Source organism: Rhodnius prolixus, unplaced genomic scaffold (assembly GCF_049639745.1).
Source record: "Rhodnius prolixus isolate KJV_2025 unplaced genomic scaffold, Rpr scaffold_17, whole genome shotgun sequence".
Classification (NCBI taxonomy): Eukaryota; Metazoa; Arthropoda; class Insecta; order Hemiptera; family Reduviidae; genus Rhodnius; species Rhodnius prolixus.
Window position 1 is genome coordinate 1,203,759 of NW_027411626.1, and position 22,665 is coordinate 1,226,423.

The 22,665-nt window shown below is 30.3% G+C and overlaps 3 protein-coding genes across 8 annotated transcripts in view; 1 reads left to right on the forward strand and 2 right to left on the reverse strand.

The window, feature by feature from the left end:
* On the reverse strand, positions 1–510 carry LOC141459684 (uncharacterized). The gene has a single exon (XM_074139038.1). It carries the CDS (start codon positions 508–510, stop codon positions 1–3), a length of 510 nt encoding a protein of 169 aa, XP_073995139.1.
* Positions 511–1,961: 1,451 nt separating this feature from the next.
* RPA2 (Replication protein A2) lies at positions 1,962–8,279 on the reverse strand. 6 transcript variants are annotated; one of them, XM_074139033.1, is made up of 8 exons: positions 8,024–8,279; positions 6,770–6,846; positions 5,445–5,543; positions 5,242–5,355; positions 4,720–4,905; positions 4,516–4,638; positions 2,959–3,038; positions 1,962–2,532 (listed from the first exon to the last, which is right to left on the reverse strand). In XM_074139033.1, the coding sequence occupies exons 2-8, from the start codon at positions 6,803–6,805 to the stop codon at positions 2,445–2,447; spliced, it is 726 nt and encodes a 241-aa protein (XP_073995134.1). In that variant the 5' UTR covers positions 6,806–6,846; positions 8,024–8,279; the 3' UTR covers positions 1,962–2,444. The 6 variants fall into 6 exon arrangements, with proteins under 6 accessions (XP_073995134.1, XP_073995133.1, XP_073995136.1 ...); XM_074139032.1 differs by lacking the exon at positions 8,024–8,279 and adding an exon at positions 7,677–7,836; XM_074139035.1 differs by lacking the exons at positions 6,770–6,846; positions 8,024–8,279 and adding exons at positions 5,627–5,738; positions 6,295–6,447.
* fand (Pre-mRNA-splicing factor SYF1 fand) overlaps positions 7,856–22,665 on the forward strand; it is a 35,178-nt gene continuing 20,368 nt past the window's right edge. The window contains exons 1-5 of the mRNA XM_074139014.1: positions 7,856–8,011; positions 9,277–9,425; positions 9,504–9,627; positions 9,734–9,931; positions 10,014–10,198. Of these exons, the coding sequence (XP_073995115.1) occupies positions 7,973–8,011; positions 9,277–9,425; positions 9,504–9,627; positions 9,734–9,931; positions 10,014–10,198 (695 nt within the window). The 5' untranslated portion in view covers positions 7,856–7,972. The remainder of the gene's footprint in view (positions 8,012–9,276; positions 9,426–9,503; positions 9,628–9,733; positions 9,932–10,013; positions 10,199–22,665) is intronic.

The window sequence follows — 22,665 nt, forward strand, 5'->3', positions numbered from 1 at the left end:
TCAAATAGGGGAATTTTTAAAACCACTAGAAGCATAATCAGCACCAACTACACGCTGTGGAGGAGCTAAATACTCAACATCTCCTTCTACATACCTTTTCCTGCTAGTAATTACTCGCCAGCCACCTTTTTTAGTCCAATCGTTACCGTTATATTTAAAGTAGTATGCTGTACAGTATATTGCAGCACAACCCATCAAAAATTTACCAGTGGCTGCTCTTGCAAATGCAGCCGTTTCACATCCTAAATATGGTTTCAATTGTTCAAAGAGAAGATCCAAAGGCAGTCGATATGCTCTTCTAAAAGGATTGCGTAATTCTTTATACAATTCTGGGACTTCTTTAGGTTCATCCGGAGCTAAACGTTGATCACGAACCCACTTGCATCTCCAAGCCCTTTCTTGTTCGGTCATCCCTTGTAGTCTTTCTCTTTCACGATACAATCTACCTTCAATGGAAAATACTTTTACACCGCCTGAATCAGATTGTCCATTTGCAGATTTTAATGACATTTTAGAGTTTTTTCTAGTAACAGTAACAGAAGTATGTACTGTGCAGTGCAGTGTTTGCAGTAGTGATGGTCTATTCGAGCGGACTCGGTCCACTGGAACGAATCTAATGGTGGAACGAGTTGATTCAAATCTCTATTTAAGAAAAAAAAACCGCCCAAAAAAATTAGGCTAATTAAAATGAATATAATTGATACTGATGTTACTTAGATATTATTGCACTGAAATACAATTTTTAACTGGCTTGAGGCTATTATTATTTAAGAGGCACTGACAAAATCTAACTTGTAAAATCAGTCCACATCAGATTAAAAACCTGGCAAGCTTAATGCTAGGAAGGGGCACAAGCTCAAAGATTTTTTAGAAGACTCAATAATTATAAAATAATATTATTTATTTTGTTAATTTCTCAACTCTATGTGTAAGCTTTATGTAAAGCAGAACGAAACATCTAGTTTTGAGTTCGGACTCGGTCCTTTTCTCCGCCAATAGAGAAATAAATGCTCTTAACACCAGTTTCTCAGAGTAACTGTTGACATGGTAACCAGAACTGATCCCACCTGCACACTTTATCATTCTGCATTTGAATCCGGGAAATAGTCAAGAGGATAGGTATTGTAGGTACTTATTTTTGTGTATGATAAAGGTGGCTGTATTTATAACCATCTAGATTTGCTGTTGGAATTGTTACCGGGTCGTGCATAACCTCTTGTCTATTTTTTTTGAAGTCAATCGTTTTGTTAACATATCCTGAATGAGTTAATATTACCGTAGCCTTTGCCCACTTTAATAAGTGATTATTATCTTTTATTTTTCTTCTTAGGTTATTTACTGTTCGTACCATAGATCCTAATTGTCTGTTTAATTGAGTCTTCAGTTTTGTATGTATATTTTTGATATCAGCCGTTGCGAGTCGTGCATATTCTTGTTTATCATGCAGTAGTAATGTTGCTGCTATCCCTGTTTCGATCATTAGATCACTGCTTTTGTTGTGGTTATTGTTTTAGAGATTATATTCAAGTTCTTTGTCTTAATAAATTGTGAATGTCAAACATGAATATGCCAGCTTCAGTATTCTTGTCAAGATTTTACTTATTTACACACTATATTATTTGTACCTTTAATCATAATTATTTAAGTATCATTTGTTTTCCAGTACAAATGAATAAAGTATAATTCTGTTTAAATTTGCTTAAATTCGCGCCTTCCCATGCTAGAAAGTGTTACTGGAATGCTAGAATAATGTGCGTAGAAAATATATCGAGACCGGTTCACGCAGATTCTGTACTTCATTCAGCAATGATATTGCCACAGCAGACTCTGCCTTAATTTTAAATCACAACATTTTTTCAAAAATAAAAGAGTACACAATTTAACTAAATCTTACTGAAATTTTAGAGCTTATTACAGCCTTAACAACATAGAATAAGGAATTAAAAAAAAAACACTAAAAGTAGATTTTTTATTTGTTTTTTAGTATGCTTTTAATAAAAAAGTTTTAAAACTATCAGTACACATAACTTCCTAACAAAAATATTTACATTATTCAATTGCTACACATTTCCTTGTTTGAGACTTCTTCACCAACAGAATCAATCGAGAATTTTGCCAGGAATTGTGTAGAGCAAAAAAGTAAGACGAAGTTAACTTCCTTAGAAGGAAATTATTTTTGGAAAAAATAATTGTTGCTGTTACCATGGAAACAGTGAATCTGTGACACTTGACTCTAGGCCTTAATTTCTGTGGCCAAAAAGAAAGCAAAGGAAATATTTAAATATTTACAAGATGAAAGTATAATTATTTTTAAAAAATATGTAAAAATAAATCTTATCAACAATTTTCTGAATGTTTTTAAAAAAAAAATCCTTTCAATAAACAAATAAAACTTGTTAAAATTAGAAACTTAAAAACTGAACTTCTTTTTCTAAAGAAAAAATTTAAAACGGACTTTCAGTCGACTTAAAATGATTCTCATCAATGGTAGTAAAAATATGGCCTTCACCCACCAGATATTCCAATGCAGACCTTAAAAAAAAAAATATATACATAAATTTGAATACAATTTTTAATAGAAAGAAATTTATGTCAATATATTGTGTTATTCTTCATGGACTGATAGACAGTCACACTTCCACTTTTTGAACTTTAAACCAAATATTTTATTACAGGCACACAATTTCGGGACAGTTATCACCACTACAGCAGTGCTCCACAATCTTTTCCCACACCTCATGCACGACCACTTTTATTAAAGAACTTAATTGACTAAAAGTTGATCAAAAAAAAAAAAAGGACATAGTTGAAAATGAGGGTAGTACCAAAGTGTTGGATAATATCGTGGATATTGTCCGTCCTTAGTATGCAAGTTTTATTTATAGTCAAATCACTCATAATAAACACCCCTAGAGTACTGAAAATTGTCAATCTATATTATTTAAAACTTATCATCACCTTATTTGATCTCTTTGTATCTTTCCCGTCAATGATGAAAATAGCTCGTCCATGCTTATGCCACTTTCACTCTGTGACTTCTATAATTTTAAACAAAGTTCAAATTAGATACATAGGACTTGTATTCTCTTAAAATTAAAAAAAAAAAAATTGTTTTAAAAAAAAAAGTTTTAAATTTTAACTGGAGAAACTTCAAATGATTATTCCACAGAAATACGATCTGATGATATGCAATTATGGAACTCGATACATATCAGTAACTATAAACAAGTTTTCAAAATACTTTCTCAGGCTAGAGCTGAAAAAAATCTTCCACTTTAAGGGCAAGCACTTAAAAACAAATATCATCTTTAAATTATTACCCTGCGAATAATTATTATAATAATTAGCCTTCAAATCTCATTTATTTTTGGACATCGTGGAACAACCTAGGGATACATCTTCAGACAACAATTAAAAATGAACAAAATATATTGTAAAATATCTCATTATATTTTTATATCGAGCCTATATATTCATAATTTATTTTTAAATTTATTGCATATCCATCACAAAAACATTTCCTTATTTTTTATTAAATAAACTACCAGCTGGTAAAATACATAGATAGTATACCTCTCGTTAAGATATTGCGTGATTGAATTATTATAATTTTTTTTTTTTTAATGATTTAAGGCGCGTCAACATCCAAGGTTATTGGCGCCCGGAGCTTTTTTCAGTGCACTGCTGGCCTCCGGACAGTGTTCTCTCGTTACAGACAACACTGTCCATCACCGGAGCTGTAGGAAGCTCCTAGGAAGAGAAAATCTAAGGGTCTCAGCAGCTGGATTCGAACCCAGGACCTCCGCGTGGGAATCCAATACGAAGTTAATCCCTTCCCTTATTATTATTATATTTTTTTTTTTATGATTTAAGGCGCGTCAACATCTAAGGTTATTGGCGCCCGGAGCTTTTTCCAGTGCACTGCCGGCCTCCGGACAGTGTTCTCTCGTTACAGACAACACTGTCCATCACCGGACAGTGAGCTGTAAGAAGCTCCTAGGAAGAGAAAATCTAAGGGTCAGCAGCTGGATATTATTTTTTTTTTTTTTTTTTTTTTTTTTTTTTTTTTTTTTTTTTTTTTTTTTTTTTTTTTTTTTTTGGCGCATCAACAGCTGAGGTCATTAGCGCCCGGAGCTTTTTCCAGTGCACTGCCGGCCTCCGGACAGTGTTCTCTCGTTACAGACAACACTGTCCATCACCGGACAGTGAGCTGTAAGAAGCTCCTAGGAAGAGAAAATCTAAGGGTCAGCTGCTGGATTCGAACCCGGGACCTCCGCGTGGGAGTCCAGTATGCTAACCTCATAGCTAATCCCTTCCCTAGCTGGATATTATTATTATTATTATTATTATTATTATTATTATTATTATCACCACTATTCAATATTGCCAAACAACTTTTACAAATGTATGTACAATGCAATGGGCGAGGCATAAGACTAATTTAAAGCCCACAATTATACACAATAATTTCAGAGAAAAATAGATATTTTGTCTGTTATTCAATTTAAAACTCACCGAAATTACTTCATAAACTCGTTTAAATTTAGGATCCATATCAAAATAATTCACATCACTTAATTTTTCATTTGCAGTTCCGTACGATGAAAGCATTTCCTGTTTAATTGGTTTCTGTTCAAACTATAAGACAAATTCTTGATCATAGAAAAATTACATGAATAAAATAAAAATACAAAATAAATATAGCTAACAATTAATTACCTCCGTACTATCTAGAGTATTGGCTTTCAACGGCATGTGTATAATAGCTAGATAATGTTCCATTATTTCATTGAAGTCTGTCACAGGAAAAACGTTGAAAATCATAATATGTTTAGTATCATTTTGTGATCTTACAGATCCGATCATTACGCAATATGTGTTTTCTATCACTGTTTCAGGAGTATCCTAAAATTTGGAAAAAACCAAAAAAAAAAAGTATTATTAAAGTTTTAAGTGAGTTTTCCTGGCCGTAATTTTCGTTAACTATTGTTTTAAGAAATTGGGTGAAACAGATACAAAAATTACTATTAACAAAACTAGAATCTTATACTAAATTTACAAATATAAGTTTAAAATATTTGTTTTCATCTATAGTAGCACGCATGTTAATTGTATCCCTGACTGGGTTACAGTCTTCATACATCATCGAAGGTAGATTAGTAACTTCTTTTACTAATTAAATTTAAGAGTAAAGTAAAAAATGTTTTTTAATAAGCTACTTAAATTTAAAAACAGACTTACTGTATCAGTTTCTAAATACGATATTCCTTCAATGGTACCTGTGGGATCTTGTATAGTATAGCTGATTTTTATGGATTTTATATCAACGGTTTTAATTATGCCAAGAACTTTCACCTGAAATTAATAAAAATTAATAACCAAATAGTTTGATGTAAGTGCCGCAATAAAAAAAAAGAAAAACAACAATTAACATCGCTACTCACCACTTGAACTTCAATATTATTAATTTTTAATATATCTTCTTGGCATTCTAATATTTGTCTTATAGCGACTGGAGCAAGTGCTCTTGATTTTGAGATGCCCTGTTAATATATAAATAAATAAATAAACTGAAGCAAAAAAAATTGTACTTTTGCAAATTGTATTGAACAGTTTTGCTTGGTACCTTAAATAACAGTGCCTTCATAATATAAATCCAAAATCTATCTCTACTTCACTTAGCTTGGTTTAGGGTTTAGCAAATCGCAATGCAATGCCGAGCTCAATTTGTTATCAAACTAAAAGATTAAAACTACATCTCTCGCATACATAAAGAAAATTTAACGAATATTAATTAGAAGACCCAAAGGACATGAACATTAAGTGATTTTAATTACATCTGTAGAAAGCGAATTTACCTTCTTTAACAAGGCAACACAAGGCTTATGTACTAAAAGGTAACGTATAGATTTAACTGCAATCTCCTCGCACAAATGTTGCTATTCTTTATGCTCTTAAAGGTTTTAAAAATTATAGAAAATGAGATAAGTTAGACCTGCAGGCTAGATAATATCTCTGTTTTTTATCGTCGTAGCACGTATGTTTTTGGGTATCCCTGGCTGGTTTCGGAATTTCATGCATTATCAGAGGTATATTAATCATTTTGGTGTTAAGAATTCGACTTCAACTATTTCCATAGTGTGAGGCAGAAACATAAATGAAGTGGAATTGAATTGAAACATGCGCTACACCGGATTAAATAAGTTTCAAACATAATTATCATTATTAAATCAATTTTTTGTTATTATTATTAATACATCTCAAAAATGAAGACTTCGTGAACCAGACTTTTACCATTATTATTGTTGTTCAAATCAGAAAATCCACACACACTCACGCTAGTTTAATGAAAAATTACATAAATTATAATACAAAGTGAACTAGCAAGCTGATAGGAGGGCAAATAACCAATAAGTTTAAAATATCAGTTCACATTCTTATAATGTTATTGAAGGTCATTTTAGATGCGTAGTATACTTATATATTATAAATGCAACTGATAGTTCAGCTTATCAAAACATGTACTTCCGGAAGAATTTCAGTTTGATAAGAATGAAACGATCTTAATATTTTATTTATAAAAAGTTATGGCTTTAATACGGACAGTTTTTCTGACCTAGCCTACTAACAAATTACTTCCTTTTCTGTAAATTCGACAATGCTACTTCCATAGTCTGACATGAAATGTGTTTTGCTTGTAACGTTAAAGAGCTAAAGTTACTGTATTACTTCGAACTTATAGTAAAATAAAAAATATAATGGAAAATACCTTCCCTCCGGCTGCAGGCGCAGGACTGGAAAACATACCAGTAGTGTTGTCAAATCCTCCGGCTCCATCTTGGTATCCTAAAAATTCAAACCATTTAATAATAAGGTACAACATTAGAACTGATGCGTTTGAGTTGTCTCCACTATTTCTGATACTCGAGTATGGACCCATCTATGGCCATTAGTACCTTTGATTAATATTTATAAATTTCGCTGAGGTGCTTTCACTTTTCAAGAAATACTCGTATTACACCTATAAACCATTTATCATGAAGTGAAACAGTATTTTGGAATTACCATGTAAGAAAGATCTCTTTTATGTCCCGCATAACGAGCTTAGTTTCAAGGATCATGGATGCTTTCCTATTAATTAGTAAAGGAATTTATTAAAATTTTAATATTTTTTTATTTAAAAATTCGTTTGACTATTAAATGATCTTCCTTTTCTCAGAACACTACTCTTAAACACATAAAAGTCACATTACAAACTAAAGTTCAAAGATATAATATTAGTGAATCAAATATAGACAACGACTTCATTCGTCATAAAAAACCAAATTTTCGTAATTTTGAGCATTTTGGGTTTTCTTATATCTTCAAGTAGAGCATTGAACGTAAAGAAAATCATCACTTTACATCTTAATGAATATGACGATATCGTCTTTTCAATAAAGAACCCCTGAAATCGGTCCAGAAAACATGATCTGGAAGTTAATTTTCAACTATTTTTGAACGCTAAAAAAAATGAAGATTAGACTTCTTCCTAGGTGAGAAATGCTTAAATGTGTAATTAGCGATTCAGGGGATCGTTTTAATGGACAAATTAACTTTAGAACTTGCAAATGATAAAACTGATTCATAATTCACAATCTGTATAGTTATGTTTAAATAGAAAATTATCTTTTAACCTGATTCATCATTCCACATTATTGCTGCCTAAATAAAAGTATAATTTTCCACCAGGTATTCACTTTTCACTACCAAATGATATGTAACTTAATTACTAAACTTAACAGTTCTTAACTCGTGAGGTTAAGCTGGGTAAATTATAATCGTAATTGTTACCGCTAACTTTAAGTAAGTTTTTAACCATTGCAGCAGCACTCTCGAAAACCTTACCCCATAAGTTTTGTTTACTGTAAGGTTATGGTGGTTCAATGTGCATTCGCGATTTATTTAATGTTAATTTATCGTAAATTCGATTATGTTATTCACTAAAGACAAGAAAGTGAAAATAGTTTTTGTAAGTATTTACCAATAACTAATTTCTTTTACGAATATCTCATTTCTTGTACTCGTTTTCTTACTAATTGCCATCAGCATTGCCATCTTCTCATTTTTTCACAAAAATTCAGTGATGTTTTAAGGTTCTACAGATTTTTTACCCCTTTTTTATATGATTTCTACGTGGTAGTGAACAATAGCATTACTAAAACTCGCACTATACTCAACTTCGAGAGTTTATACCCTTTTCCCACCGTTGTCGCGTCTGACTAGGTTTTGGCCTTTCACTAAAATTCATGAAGTACAACTTTACTAAAACCATTTTTTGTAAATCTCATACGCTATTTACCCAAACAAATGCTACATGTCATCAGAATAATATACTATTTCATCACATGTACAATATCGATCAAATTAAATACAATGCTTGCTTAAGTTAAATCGGATAATAAAATATGATTTTTTTTTTTTATTAATCAAAGGCAGCATAGATGTTTTTTAAACTTAACCCACCGATGTTTGGAAATTTTTATAGCATAATTATTTTGATGGAATTTTAGAGATTGTGAGAGCTAGAACAAGTTTCATGGTTTTTTTGGACTGTACAAGTTCAAGAGAGAGTTACGGCATTTTTCTTATTCACTTATTTGAAGAGCCATTAAAAATCTTAGAAATTCAAATCTGCAAACGCGATAACATAGATGGGATGTTTGTAGTTATAATTTTACGTTTAGTTTCCTTATACAGCATTTATAGAATTAAATGGATGGTTCATAGTTGGGTCTGCAGAATAGTGCAGAAAGGAAGGTGAAAAGAATCATAAAGGGCAAACTAAGGGACAAAAGAAAAGGACAAGAATCGAAATAGGTGGAATCAAAAGATGACAAGCTTTTAAAAACAGTGGAGGCCAAATCCCACTCAGATTAAGGTGGCGCCATTAAATGACTCCCTTTAGATTGAGTCACTGGACACGTTTATCTCCAAAAGTACCTCCATAATTAATTAGAGAGATTTCTTTTCGTTGAATATTGTGCTATTTACGTTGGAGATTTGGATGCTTACACTTTAATACATATCTGGCCCTTCTAGGTTATGTTAATGTATCACACTGACGAAATTAGATATTATTTTTTACGAGTATCGAAATGCCAAACGGATTCTTTACCTGCGACGAGAATAGGATGAAAAATAGTAAAGTTTTAAGAAAATTTGAAATGCCTGTGAATGCACCTTCCATAAATTTTACATTAATGGATAATTTATGATTTTTGACACAATTTTCAGAGTGAGGAAGATGTTCCTTATGAAGAAGAAATACTTCGGAATCCATATTCGATTAAACACTGGCTCAGATATATAGAATACAAAAAAGATGCACCAAAACATGGAGTGAATGTGATCTACGAAAGAGCCCTTAAAGAATTACCAGGAAGGTAAGTTTTGTCATGGTTGCTCTTCGATTCAGGCACTCTTGAAATTCTAATGATACATTTTTTTTCCTTTCATTCCAGTTATAAACTATGGTACAATTATCTAAAACTCAGGAAGAGGCAGATAAAAGGGAGATGTATTACTGATCCTTCGTACGAGAATCTAAACAATACTTTTGAACGTGCTCTGGTTTTCATGAATAAAGTAAAGCATTTGAAAATTGATAAAAGAAAAGAGTTTTTCTTTTAAATATACGATGAGAGTTTTTATTTTAATTTTTCTGTTTTTGTTTTGCATTTTCATAAATTAGATGCCGAGAATATGGATGGATTACTGTCAGTTTTTAGTAGATCAATGTAAAATAACTAGATCAAGACATGTATTCGACAGAGCACTTAGATCTTTACCAATTACCCAACATCATAGAATATGGCCATTGTATATAAATTTCCTGAAGAAGCATGATATACCAGAAACTGCAGTTAGGGTGTTCCGAAGGTATTTGAAGGTAATATTATCAACATTCTTGATGACTAATACTTTAAATTGATGGTTTTTCAAACATATTTTTACATGAAATAAAATTTCAGTTGTGCCCAGAAGATACTGAAGAATATTTAGATTATTTAATATCAATAAATCGTTTAGATGAAGCTTCAGTACGATTAGCTGAAATTGTCAATAGTGATGAATTTGTGTCTAAACATGGTAAATCTAATCACCAGCTGTGGACGGAATTGTGTGAGCTTATTTCAAAAAATCCACTTGAGATGAAGTGAGTCTGTTAGAATTAATTTTTTTTTTTGCTTATCTCTCCTCTATATCTGCTCATTATAGGATGTATTTCAATCGGGTCAAATAATAAATTTTGAATTTTTTCAACAGAAACATTTCCAAATAGGAGAAATTGGACTAGCTTTAAGATTCAAGGCATTCCTTGCAGGTGTCCTAAGACTAACACTATGAACAAATTTAACATCTCAATCCTCAAAAACTAGTACAATTCCATTTAAACATAAAGATTTTAGAGAAAAACATGCTTGGATTTAGCAACAACTCTCACCAAACTAGAGCTTATCACACTCCTCTCTCTCTCATCCAATCACTCATTCCCATTTAATAGTAGAAAGATTTTAATGAATTCCTTACCCAAATAGAGAAAAGTTAGCTATATAACAAATAGCATTGTTTTAATGTTAATAGATTACTTCAAAAGAAACCAAAATTAAACTCTTAATATCTCGTTTCCTACTCGACAGATTTTTACTAAATTTTATACAATTCTAGACAAAAGAAGCCTCCATATACAGATAAAATATAAACAAAATCTATCAAGTAGTTTGCGAGATATTTGAAGTTAAAGATTTCACTGTTTCAAACGAAACCAAAATTTAACTCCAAATATCTCGTTTCCTACTCGACAGATTTTTTCTAAATTTTGTACAATTCTAGACAAAAGACGCCTCCATATACAGATAAAATATAAACAAAATCTATCAAGTAGTTTTCCAGATATTTGAAGTTAAAGATTTAACTGTTTCAAACGAAACCAAAATTTAACTCCAAATATCTCGTTTCCTACTCGACAGATTTTTTCTAAATTTTGTACAATTCTAGACAAAAGACGCCTCCATATACAGATAAAATATAAACAAAATCTATCGAGTAATTTGCGAGATATTTGAAGTTAAAGATTTAACTGTTTCAAACGAAACCAAAATTTAACTCCAAATATCTCGTTTCCTACTCGACAGATTTTTTCTAAATTTTGTACAATTCTGGACAAAAGATGTCTCCATATACAGATAAAATATAAACAAAATCTATCGAGTAATTTGCGAGATATTTGAAGTTAAAGATTTCACTGTTTCAAACGAAACCAAAATTTAACTCCAAATATTTCGTTTCCTACTCGACAGATTTTTTCTAAATTTTGTACAATTCTAGAGAAAAGACGCCTCCATATACAGATAAAATATAAACAAAATCTATCGAGTAGTTTGCGAGATATTTGAAGTTAAATATTTCACTGTTTCAAACGAAACCAAAATTTAACTCCAAATATCTCGTTTCCTACTCGACAGATTTTTTCTAAATTTTGTACAATTCTAGACAAAAGACGCCTCCATATACAGATAAAATATAAACAAAATCTATCGAGTAGTTTGCAAGATATTTGAAGTTAAAGATTTCACTGTTTCAAACGAAACCAAAATTTAACTCCAAATATCTCGTTTCCTACTCGACAGATTTATTCTAAATTTAGTACAATTCTAGACAAAAGACGCCTCCATATACAGATAAAATATAAACAAAATCTATCGAGCAGTTTTCCAGATATTAGAAGTTAAAGATTTCACTGTTTCAAACGGAACCAAAATTTAACTCCAAATATCTCGTTTCCTACTCGACAGATTTTTTCTAAATTTAGTACAATTCTAGACAAAAGAGGCCTCCATATACAGATAAAATATAAACAAAATCTATCGAGTAGTTTGCGAGATATTTGAAGTTAAAGATTTCACTGTTTCAAACGAAACCAAAATTTAACTCCAAATATCTCGTTTCCTACTCGACAGATTTTTTCTAAATTTTGTACAATTCTGGACAAAAGATGTCTCCATATACAGATAAAATATAAACAAAATCTATCGAGTAGTTTGCGAGATATTTGAAGTTAAAAATTTCACTGTTTCAAACGAAACCATAATTTAACTCCAAATATCTCGTTTCCTACTCGACAGATTTTTTCTAAATTTTGTACAATTCTAGAGAAAAGACGCCTCCATATACAGATAAAATATAAACAAAATCTATCGAGTAGTTTGCGAGATATTTGAAGTTAAAGATTTCACTGTTTCAAACGAAACCAAAATTTAACTCCAAATATCTCGTTTCCTACTCGACAGATTTTTTCTAAATTTAGTACAATTCTAGACAAAAGACGCCTCCATATACAGATAAAATATAAACAAAATCTATCACGTAGTTTGCAAGATATTTGAAGTTAAAGATTTCACTGTTTCAAACGAAACCAAAATTTAACTCCAAATATCTCGTTTCCTACTCGACAGATTTTTTCTAAATTTAGTACAATTCTAGACAAAAGACGCCTCCATATACAGATAAAATATAAACAAAATCTATCGAGTAGTTTGCGAGATATTTGAAGTTAAAGATTTCACTGTTTCAAACGAAACCAAAATTTAACTCCAAATATCTCGTTTCCTACTCGACAGATTTTTTCTAAATTTTGTACAATTCTAGACAAAAGATGTCTCCATATACAGATAAAATATAAACAAAATCTATCGAGCAGTTTTCCAGATATTTGAAGTTAAAGATTTCACTGTTTCAAACGAAACCAAAATTTAACTCCAAATATCTCGTTTCCTACTCGACAGATTTTTTCTAAATTTTGTACAATTCTGGACAAAAGATGTCTCCATATACAGATAAAATATAAACAAAATCTATCGAGTAGTTTGCGAGATATTTGAAGTTAAAGATTTCACTGTTTCAAACGAAACCAAAATTTAACTCCAAATATCTCGTTTCCTACTCGACAGATTTTTTCTAAATTTTGTACAATTCTAGACAAAAGATGTCTCCATATACAGATAAAATATAAACAAAATCTATCGAGTAGTTTGCGAGATATTTGAAGTTAAAGATTTCACTGTTTCAAACGAAACCAAAATTTAACTCCAAATATCTCGTTTCCTACTCGACAGATTTTTTCTAAATTTAGTACAATTCTAGACAAAAGACGCCTCCATATGCAGATAAAATATAAACAAAATCTATCGAGTAGTTTGCAAGATATTTGAAGTTAAAGATTTCACTGTTTCAAACGAAACCAAAATTTAACTCCAAATATCTCGTTTCCTACTCGACAGATTTTTTCTAAATTTAGTACAATTCTAGACAAAAGACGCCTCCATATACAGATAAAATATAAACAAAATCTATCGAGTAGTTTGCGAGATATTTGAAGTTAAATATTTCACTGTTTCAAACGAAACCAAAATTTAACTCCAAATATCTCGTTTCCTACTCGACAGATTTTTTCTAAATTTAGTACAATTCTAGACAAAAGACGCCTCCATATACAGATAAAATATAAACAAAATCTATCGAGTAGTTTGCGAGATATTTGAAGTTAAAGATTTCACTGTTTCAAACGAAACCAAAATTTAACTCCAAATATCTCGTTTCCTACTCGACAGATTTTTTCTAAATTTAGTAAAATTCTAGACAAAAGACGCCTCCATATACAGATAAAATATAAACAAAATCTATCGAGTAGTTTGCGAGATATTTGAAGTTAAAGATTTCACTGTTTCAAACGAAACCAAAATTTAACTCCAAATATCTCGTTTCCTACTCGACAGATTTTTTCTAAATTTAGTACAATTCTAGACAAAAGACGCCTCCATATACAGATAAAATATAAACAAAATCTATCGAGTAGTTTGCAAGATATTTGAAGTTAAAGATTTCACTGTTTCAAACGAAACCAAAATTTAACTCCAAATATCTCGTTTCCTACTCGACAGATTTTTTCTAAATTTAGTACAATTCTAGACAAAAGAGGCCTCCATATACAGATAAAATATAAACAAAATCTATCGAGTAGTTTTCCAGATATTTGAAGTTAAAGATTTCACTGTTTCAAACGAAACCAAAATTTAACTCCAAATATCTCGTTTCCTACTCGACAGATTTTTTCTAAATTTAGTACAATTCTAGACAAAAGACGCCTCCATATACAGATAAAATATAAACAAAATCTATCGAGTAGTTTTCCAGATATTAGAAGTTAAAGATTTCACTGTTTCAAACGAAACCAAAATTTAACTCCAAATATCTCGTTTCCTACTCGACAGATTTTTTCTAAATTTTGTACAATTCTGGACAAAAGACGCCTCCATATACAGATAAAATATAAACAAAATCTATCGAGTAGTTTTCCAGATATTTGAAGTTAAAGATTTCACTGTTTCAAACGAAACCAAAATTTAACTCCAAATATCTCGTTTCCTACTCGACAGATTTTTTCTAAATTTAGTACAATTCTAGACAAAAGACGCCTCCATATACAGATAAAATATAAACAAAATCTATCGAGTAGTTTGCGAGATATTTGAAGTTAAAGATTTCACTGTTTCAAACGAAACCAAAATTTAACTCCAAATATCTCGTTTCCTACTCGACAGATTTTTTCTAAATTTAGTACAATTCTAGACAAAAGACGCCTCCATATACAGATAAAATATAAACAAAATCTATCGAGTAGTTTGCGAGATATTTGAAGTTAAAGATTTCACTGTTTCAAACGAAACCAAAATTTAACTCCAAATATCTCGTTTCCTACTCGACAGATTTTTTCTAAATTTAGTACAATTCTAGACAAAAGACGCCTCCATATACAGATAAAATATAAACAAAATCTATCGAGTAGTTTGCGAGATATTTGAAGTTAAAGATTTCACTGTTTCAAACGAAACCAAAATTTAACTCCAAATATCTCGTTTCCTACTCGACAGATTTTTTCTAAATTTAGTACAATTCTAGACAAAAGACGCCTCCATATACAGATAAAATATAAACAAAATCTATCGAGTAGTTTGCGAGATATTTGAAGTTAAAGATTTCACTGTTTCAAACGAAACCAAAATTTAACTCCAAATATCTCGTTTCCTACTCGACAGATTTTTTCTAAATTTTGTACAATTCTAGACAAAAGATGTCTCCATATACAGATAAAATATAAACAAAATCTATCGAGCAGTTTGCGAGATATTTGAAGTTAAATATTTCACTGTTTCAAACGAAACCAAAATTTAACTCCAAATATCTCGTTTCCTACTCGACAGATTTTTTCTAAATTTAGTACAATTCTAGACAAAAGACGCCTCCATATACAGATAAAATATAAACAAAATCTATCGAGTAGTTTGCGAGATATTTGAAGTTAAAGATTTCACTGTTTCAAACGAAACCAAAATTTAACTCCAAATATCTCGTTTCCTACTCGACAGATTTTTTCTAAATTTTGTACAATTCTAGACAAAAGATGTCTCCATATACAGATAAAATATAAACAAAATCTATCGAGTAGTTTGCGAGATATTTGAAGTTAAAGATTTCACTTTTTCGTACGAAACCAAAATTTAACTCCAAATATCTCGTTTCCTATTCGACAGATTTTTTCTAAATTTTGTACAATTCTAGAGAAAAGACGCCTCCATATACAGATAAAATATAAACAAAATCTATCGAGTAGTTTGCGAGATATTTGAAGTTAAATATTTCACTGTTTCAAACGAAACCAAAATTTAACTCCAAATATCTCGTTTCCTACTCGACAGATTTTTTCTAAATTTAGTACAATTCTAGACAAAAGACGCCTCCATATACAGATAAAATATAAACAAAATCTATCGAGTAGTTTGCGAGATATTTGAAGTTAAAGATTTCACTGTTTCAAACGAAACCAAAATTTAACTCCAAATATCTCGTTTCCTACTCGACAGATTTTTTCTAAATTTAGTACAATTCTAGACAAAAGACGCCTCCATATACAGATAAAATATAAACAAAATCTATCGAGTAGTTTGCGAGATATTTGAAGTTAAAGATTTCACTGTTTCAAACGAAACCAAAATTTAACTCCAAATATCTCGTTTCCTACTCGACAGATTTTTTCTAAATTTAGTACAATTCTAGACAAAAGACACCTCCATATACAGATAAAATATAAACAAAATCTATCGAGTAGTTTGCAAGATATTTGAAGTTAAAGATTTCACTGTTTCAAACGAAACCAAAATTTAACTCCAAATATCTCGTTTCCTACTCGACAGATTTTTTCTAAATTTTGTACAATTCTGGACAAAAGATGTCTCCATATACAGATAAAATATAAACAAAATCTATCGAGTAGTTTGCGAGATATTTGAAGTTAAAGATTTCACTGTTTCAAACGAAACCAAAATTTAACTCCAAATATCTCGTTTCCTACTCGACAGATTTTTTCTAAATTTTGTACAATTCCAGAGAAAAGAGGCCTCCATATACAGATAAAATATAAACAAAATCTATCGAGTAGTTTGCGAGACATTTGAAGTTAAAGATTTAACTGTTTGAAACGAAACCAAAATTTAACTCCAAATATCTCGTTTCCTACTCGACAGATTTTTTCTAAATTTAGTACAATTCTAGACAAAAGAGGCCTCCATATACAGATAAAATATAAACAAAATCTATCGAGTAGTTTGCGAGATATTTGAAGTTAAATATTTCACTGTTTCAAACGAAACTAAAATTTAACTCCAAATATCTCGTTTCGTACTCGACAGATTCTTTCTAAATTTTATACAAATCTAGACAAAAGTCGCCTCCATATACAGATAAAATATAAACAAAATCTATCGAGTAGTTTGCGAGATATTTGAAGTTAAAGATTTCACTGTTTCAAACGAAACCAAAATTTAACTCCAAATATCTCGTTTCCTACTCGACAGATTTTTTCTAAATTTTGTACAATTCTGGACAAAAGATGTCTCCATATACAGATAAAATATAAACAAAATCTATCGAGTAGTTTGCGAGATATTTGAAGTTAAAGATTTCACTGTTTCAAACGAAACCAAAATTTAACTCCAAATATCTCGTTTCCTACTCGACAGATTTTTTCTAAATTTAGTACAATTCTAGACAAAAGACGCCTCCATATACAGATAAAATATAAACAAAATCTATCGAGCAGTTTTCCAGATATTTGAAGTTAAAGATTTAACTGTTTCAAACGAAACCAAAATTTAACTCCAAATATCTCGTTTCCTACTCGACAGATTTTTTCTAAATTATGTACAATTCTGGACAAAAGATGTCTCCATATACAGATAAAATATAAACAAAATCTATCGAGTAGTTTGCGAGATATTTGAAGTTAAAGATTTCACTGTTTCAAACGAAACCAAAATTTAACTCCAAATATCTCGTTTCCTACTCGACAGATTTTTTCTAAATTTTGTACAATTCTAGAGAAAAGACGCCTCCATATACAGATAAAATATAAACAAAATCTATCGAGTAGTTTGCGAGATATTTGAAGTTAAATATTTCACTGTTTCAAACGAAACCAAAATTTAACTCCAAATATCTCGTTTCCTACTCGACAGATTTTTTCTAAATTTTGTACAATTCTAGACAAAAGAGGCCTTCATATACAGATAAAATATAAACAAAATCTATCGAGTAGTTTGCGAGATATTTGAAGTTAAAGATTTCACTGTTTCAAACGAAACCAAAATTTAACTCCAAATATCTCGTTTCCTACTCGACAGATTTTTTCTAAATTTTGTACAATTCTAGAGAAAAGACGCCTCCATATACAGATAAAATATAAACAAAATCTATCGAGTAGTTTGCGAGATATTTGAAGTTAAATATTTCACTGTTTCAAACGAAACCAAAATTTAACTCCAAATATCTCGTTTCCTACTCGACAGATTTTTTCTAAATTTTGTACAATTCTAGACAAAAGAGGCCTTCATATACAGATAAAATATAAACAAAATCTATCGAGTAGTTTGCGAGATATTTGAAGTTAAAGATTTCACTGTTTCAAACGAAACCAAAATTTAACTCCAAATATCTCGTTTCGTACTCGACAGATTTTTTCTAAATTTTGTACAAATCTAGACAAAAGACGCCTCCATATACAGATAAAATATAAACAAAATCTATCGAGTAGTTTGCGAGATATTTGAAGTTAAAGATTTCACTGTTTCAAACGAAACCAAAATTTAACTCCAAATATCTCGTTTCCTACTCGACAGATTTTTTCTAAATTTTGTACAATTCTAGAGAAAAGAGGCCTCCATATACAGATAAAATATAAACAAAATCTATCGAGTAGTTTGCGAGACATTTGAAGTTAAAGATTTAACTGTTTCAAACGAAACCAAAATTTAACTCCAAATATCTCGTTTCCTACTCGACAGATTTTTTCTAAATTTAGTACAATTCTAGACAAAAGAGGCCTCCATATACAGATAAAATATAAACAAAATCTATCGAGTAGTTTGCGAGATATTTGAAGTTAAATATTTCACTGTTTCAAACGAAACCAAAATTTAACTCCAAATATCTCGTTTCCTACTCGACAGATTTTTTCTAAATTTTGTACAATTCCAGAGAAAAGAGGCCTCCATATACAGATAAAATATAAACAAAATCTATCGAGTAGTTTGCGAGACATTTGAAGTTAAAGATTTAACTGTTTGAAACGAAACCAAAATTTAACTCCAAATATCTCGTTTCCTACTCGACAGATTTTTTCTAAATTTAGTACAATTCTAGACAAAAGAGGCCTCCATATACAGATAAAATATAAACAAAATCTATCGAGTAGTTTGCGAGATATTTGAAGTTAAATATTTCACTGTTTCAAACGAAACTAAAATTTAACTCCAAATATCTCGTTTCGTACTCGACAGATTTTTTCTAAATTTTATACAAATCTAGACAAAAGTCGCCTCCATATACAGATAAAATATAAACAAAATCTATCGAGTAGTTTGCGAGATATTTGAAGTTAAAGATTTCACTGTTTCAAACGAAACCAAAATTTAACTCCAAATATCTCGTTTCCTACTCGACAGATTTTTTCTAAATTTTGTACAATTCTGGACAAAAGATGTCTCCATATACAGATAAAATATAAACAAAATCTATCGAGTAGTTTGCGAGATATTTGAAGTTAAAGATTTCACTGTTTCAAACGAAACCAAAATTTAACTCCAAATATCTCGTTTCCTACTCGACAGATTTTTTCTAAATTTAGTACAATTCTAGACAAAAGACGCCTCCATATACAGATAAAATATAAACAAAATCTATCGAGCAGTTTTCCAGATATTTGAAGTTAAAGATTTAACTGTTTCAAACGAAACCAAAATTTAACTCCAAATATCTCGTTTCCTACTCGACAGATTTTTTCTAAATTATGTACAATTCTGGACAAAAGATGTCTCCATATACAGATAAAATATAAACAAAATCTATCGAGTAGTTTGCGAGATATTTGAAGTTAAAGATTTCACTGTTTCAAACGAAACCAAAATTTAACTCCAAATATCTCGTTTCCTACTCGACAGATTTTTTCTAAATTTTGTACAATTCTAGAGAAAAGACGCCTCCATATACAGATAAAATATAAACAAAATCTATCGAGTAGTTTGCGAGATATTTGAAGTTAAATATTTCACTGTTTCAAACGAAACCAAAATTTAACTCCAAATATCTCGTTTCCTACTCGACAGATTTTTTCTAAATTTTGTACAATTCTAGACAAAAGAGGCCTTCATATACAGATAAAATATAAACAAAATCTATCGAGTAGTTTGCGAGATATTTGAAGTTAAAGATTTCACTGTTTCAAACGAAACCAAAATTTAACTCCAAATATCTCGTTTCCTACTCGACAGATTTTTTCTAAATTTTGTACAATTCTAGAGAAAAGAGGCCTCCATATACAGATAAAATATAAACAAAATCTATCGAGTAGTTTGCGAGATATTTGAAGTTAAATATTTCACTGTTTCAAAAGAAACCAAACTTTAACTCCAAATATCTCGTTTCCTACTCGACAGATTTTTTCTAAATTTAGTACAATTCTAGACAAAAGAGGCCTCCATATACAGATAAAATATAAACAAAATCTATCGAGTAGTTTGCGAGATATTTGAAGTTAAATATTTCACTGTTTCAAACGAAACCAAAATTTAACTCCAAATATCTCGTTTCGTACTCGACAGATTTTTTCTAAATTTTGTACAAATCTAGACAAAAGACGCCTCCATATACAGATAAAATATAAACAAAATCTATCGAGTAGTTTGCGAGATATTTGAAGTTAAAGATTTCACTGTTTCAAACGAAACCAAAATTTAACTCCAAATATCTCGTTTCCTACTCGACAGATTTTTTCTAAATTTTGTACAATTCTAGAGAAAAGAGGCCTCCATATACAGATAAAATATAAACAAAATCTATCGAGTAGTTTGCGAGACATTTGAAGTTAAAGATTTAACTGTTTGAAACGAAACCAAAATTTAACTCCAAATATCTCGTTTCCTACTCGACAGATTTTTTCTAAATTTAGTACAATTCTAGACAAAAGAGGCCTCCATATACAGATAAAATATAAACAAAATCTATCGAGTAGTTTGCGAGATATTTGAAGTTAAATATTTCACTGTTTCAAACGAAACCAAAATTTAACTCCAAATATCTCGTTTCGTACTCGACAGATTTTTTCTAAATTTTATACAAATCTAGACAAAAGACGCCTCCATATACAGATAAAATATAAACAAAATCTATCGAGTAGTTTGCGAGATATTTGAAGTTAAAGATTTCACTGTTTCAAACGAAACCAAAATTTAACTCCAAATATCTCGTTTCCTACTCGACAGATTTTTTCTAAATTTTGTACAATTCTGGACAAAAGATGTCTCCATATACAGATAAAATATAAACAAAATCTATCGAGTAGTTTGCGAGATATTTGAAGTTAAAGATTTCACTGTTTCAAACGAAACCAAAATTTAACTCCAAATATCTCGTTTCCTACTCGACAGATTTTTTCTAAATTTAGTACAATTCTAGACAAAAGACGCCTCCATATACAGATAAAATATAAACAAAATCTATCGAGCAGTTTTCCAGATATTTGAAGTTAAAGATTTAACTGTTTCAAACGAAACCAAAATTTAACTCCAAATATCTCGTTTCCTACTCGACAGATTTTTTCTAAATTTTGTACAATTCTGGACAAAAGATGTCTCCATATACAGATAAAATATAAACAAAATCTATCGAGTAGTTTGCGAGATATTTGAAGTTAAAGATTTCACTGTTTCAAACGAAACCAAAATTTAACTCCAAATATCTCGTTTCCTACTCGACAGATTTTTTCTAAATTTTGTACAATTCTAGAGAAAAGACGCCTCCATATACAGATAAAATATAAACAAAATCTATCGAGTAGTTTGCGAGATATTTGAAGTTAAATATTTCACTGTTTCAAACGAAACCAAAATTTAACTCCAAATATCTCGTTTCCTACTCGACAGATTTTTTCTAAATTTTGTACAATTCTAGACAAAAGAGGCCTTCATATACAGATAAAATATAAACAAAATCTATCGAGTAGTTTGCGAGATATTTGAAGTTAAAGATTTCACTGTTTCAAACGAAACCAAAATTTAACTCCAAATATCTCGTTTCCTACTCGACAGATTTTTTCTAAATTTTGTACAAATCTAGACAAAAGACGCCTCCATATACAGATAAAATATAAACAAAATCTATCGAGTAGTTTGCGAGATATTTGAAGTTAAATATTTCACTGTTTCAAAAGAAACCAAACTTTAACTCCAAATATCTCGTTTCCTACTCGACAGATTTTTTCTAAATTTAGTACAATTCTAGACAAAAGAGGCCTCCATATACAGATAAAATATAAACAAAATCTATCGAATAGTTTGCGAGATATTTGAAGTTAAATATTTCACTGTTTCAAACGAAACCAAAATTTAACTCCAAATATCTCGTTTCGTACTCGACAGATTTTTTCTAAATTTTGTACAAATCTAGACAAAAGACGCCTCCATATACAGATAAAATATAAACAAAATCTATCGAGTAGTTTGCGAGATATTTGAAGTTAAAGATTTCACTGTTTCAAACGAAACCAAAATTTAACTCCAAATATCTCGTTTCCTACTCGACAGATTTTTTCTAAATTTTGTACAATTCTGGACAAAAGATGTCTCCATATACAGATAAAATATAAACAAAATCTATCGAGTAGTTTGCGAGATATTTGAAGTTAAAGATTTCACTGTTTCAAACGAAACCAAAATTTAACTCCAAATATCTCGTTTCCTACTCGACAGATTTTTTCTAAATTTTGTACAATTCTAGAGAAAAGACGCCTCCATATACAGATAAAATATAAACAAAATCTATCGAGTAGTTTGCGAGATATTTGAAGTTAAATATTTCACTGTTTCAAACGAAACCAAAATTTAACTCCAAATATCTCGTTTCCTACTCGACAGATTTTTTCTAAATTTTGTACAATTCTAGACAAAAGAGGCCTTCATATACAGATAAAATATAAACAAAATCTATCGAGTAGTTTGCGAGATATTTGAAGTTAAT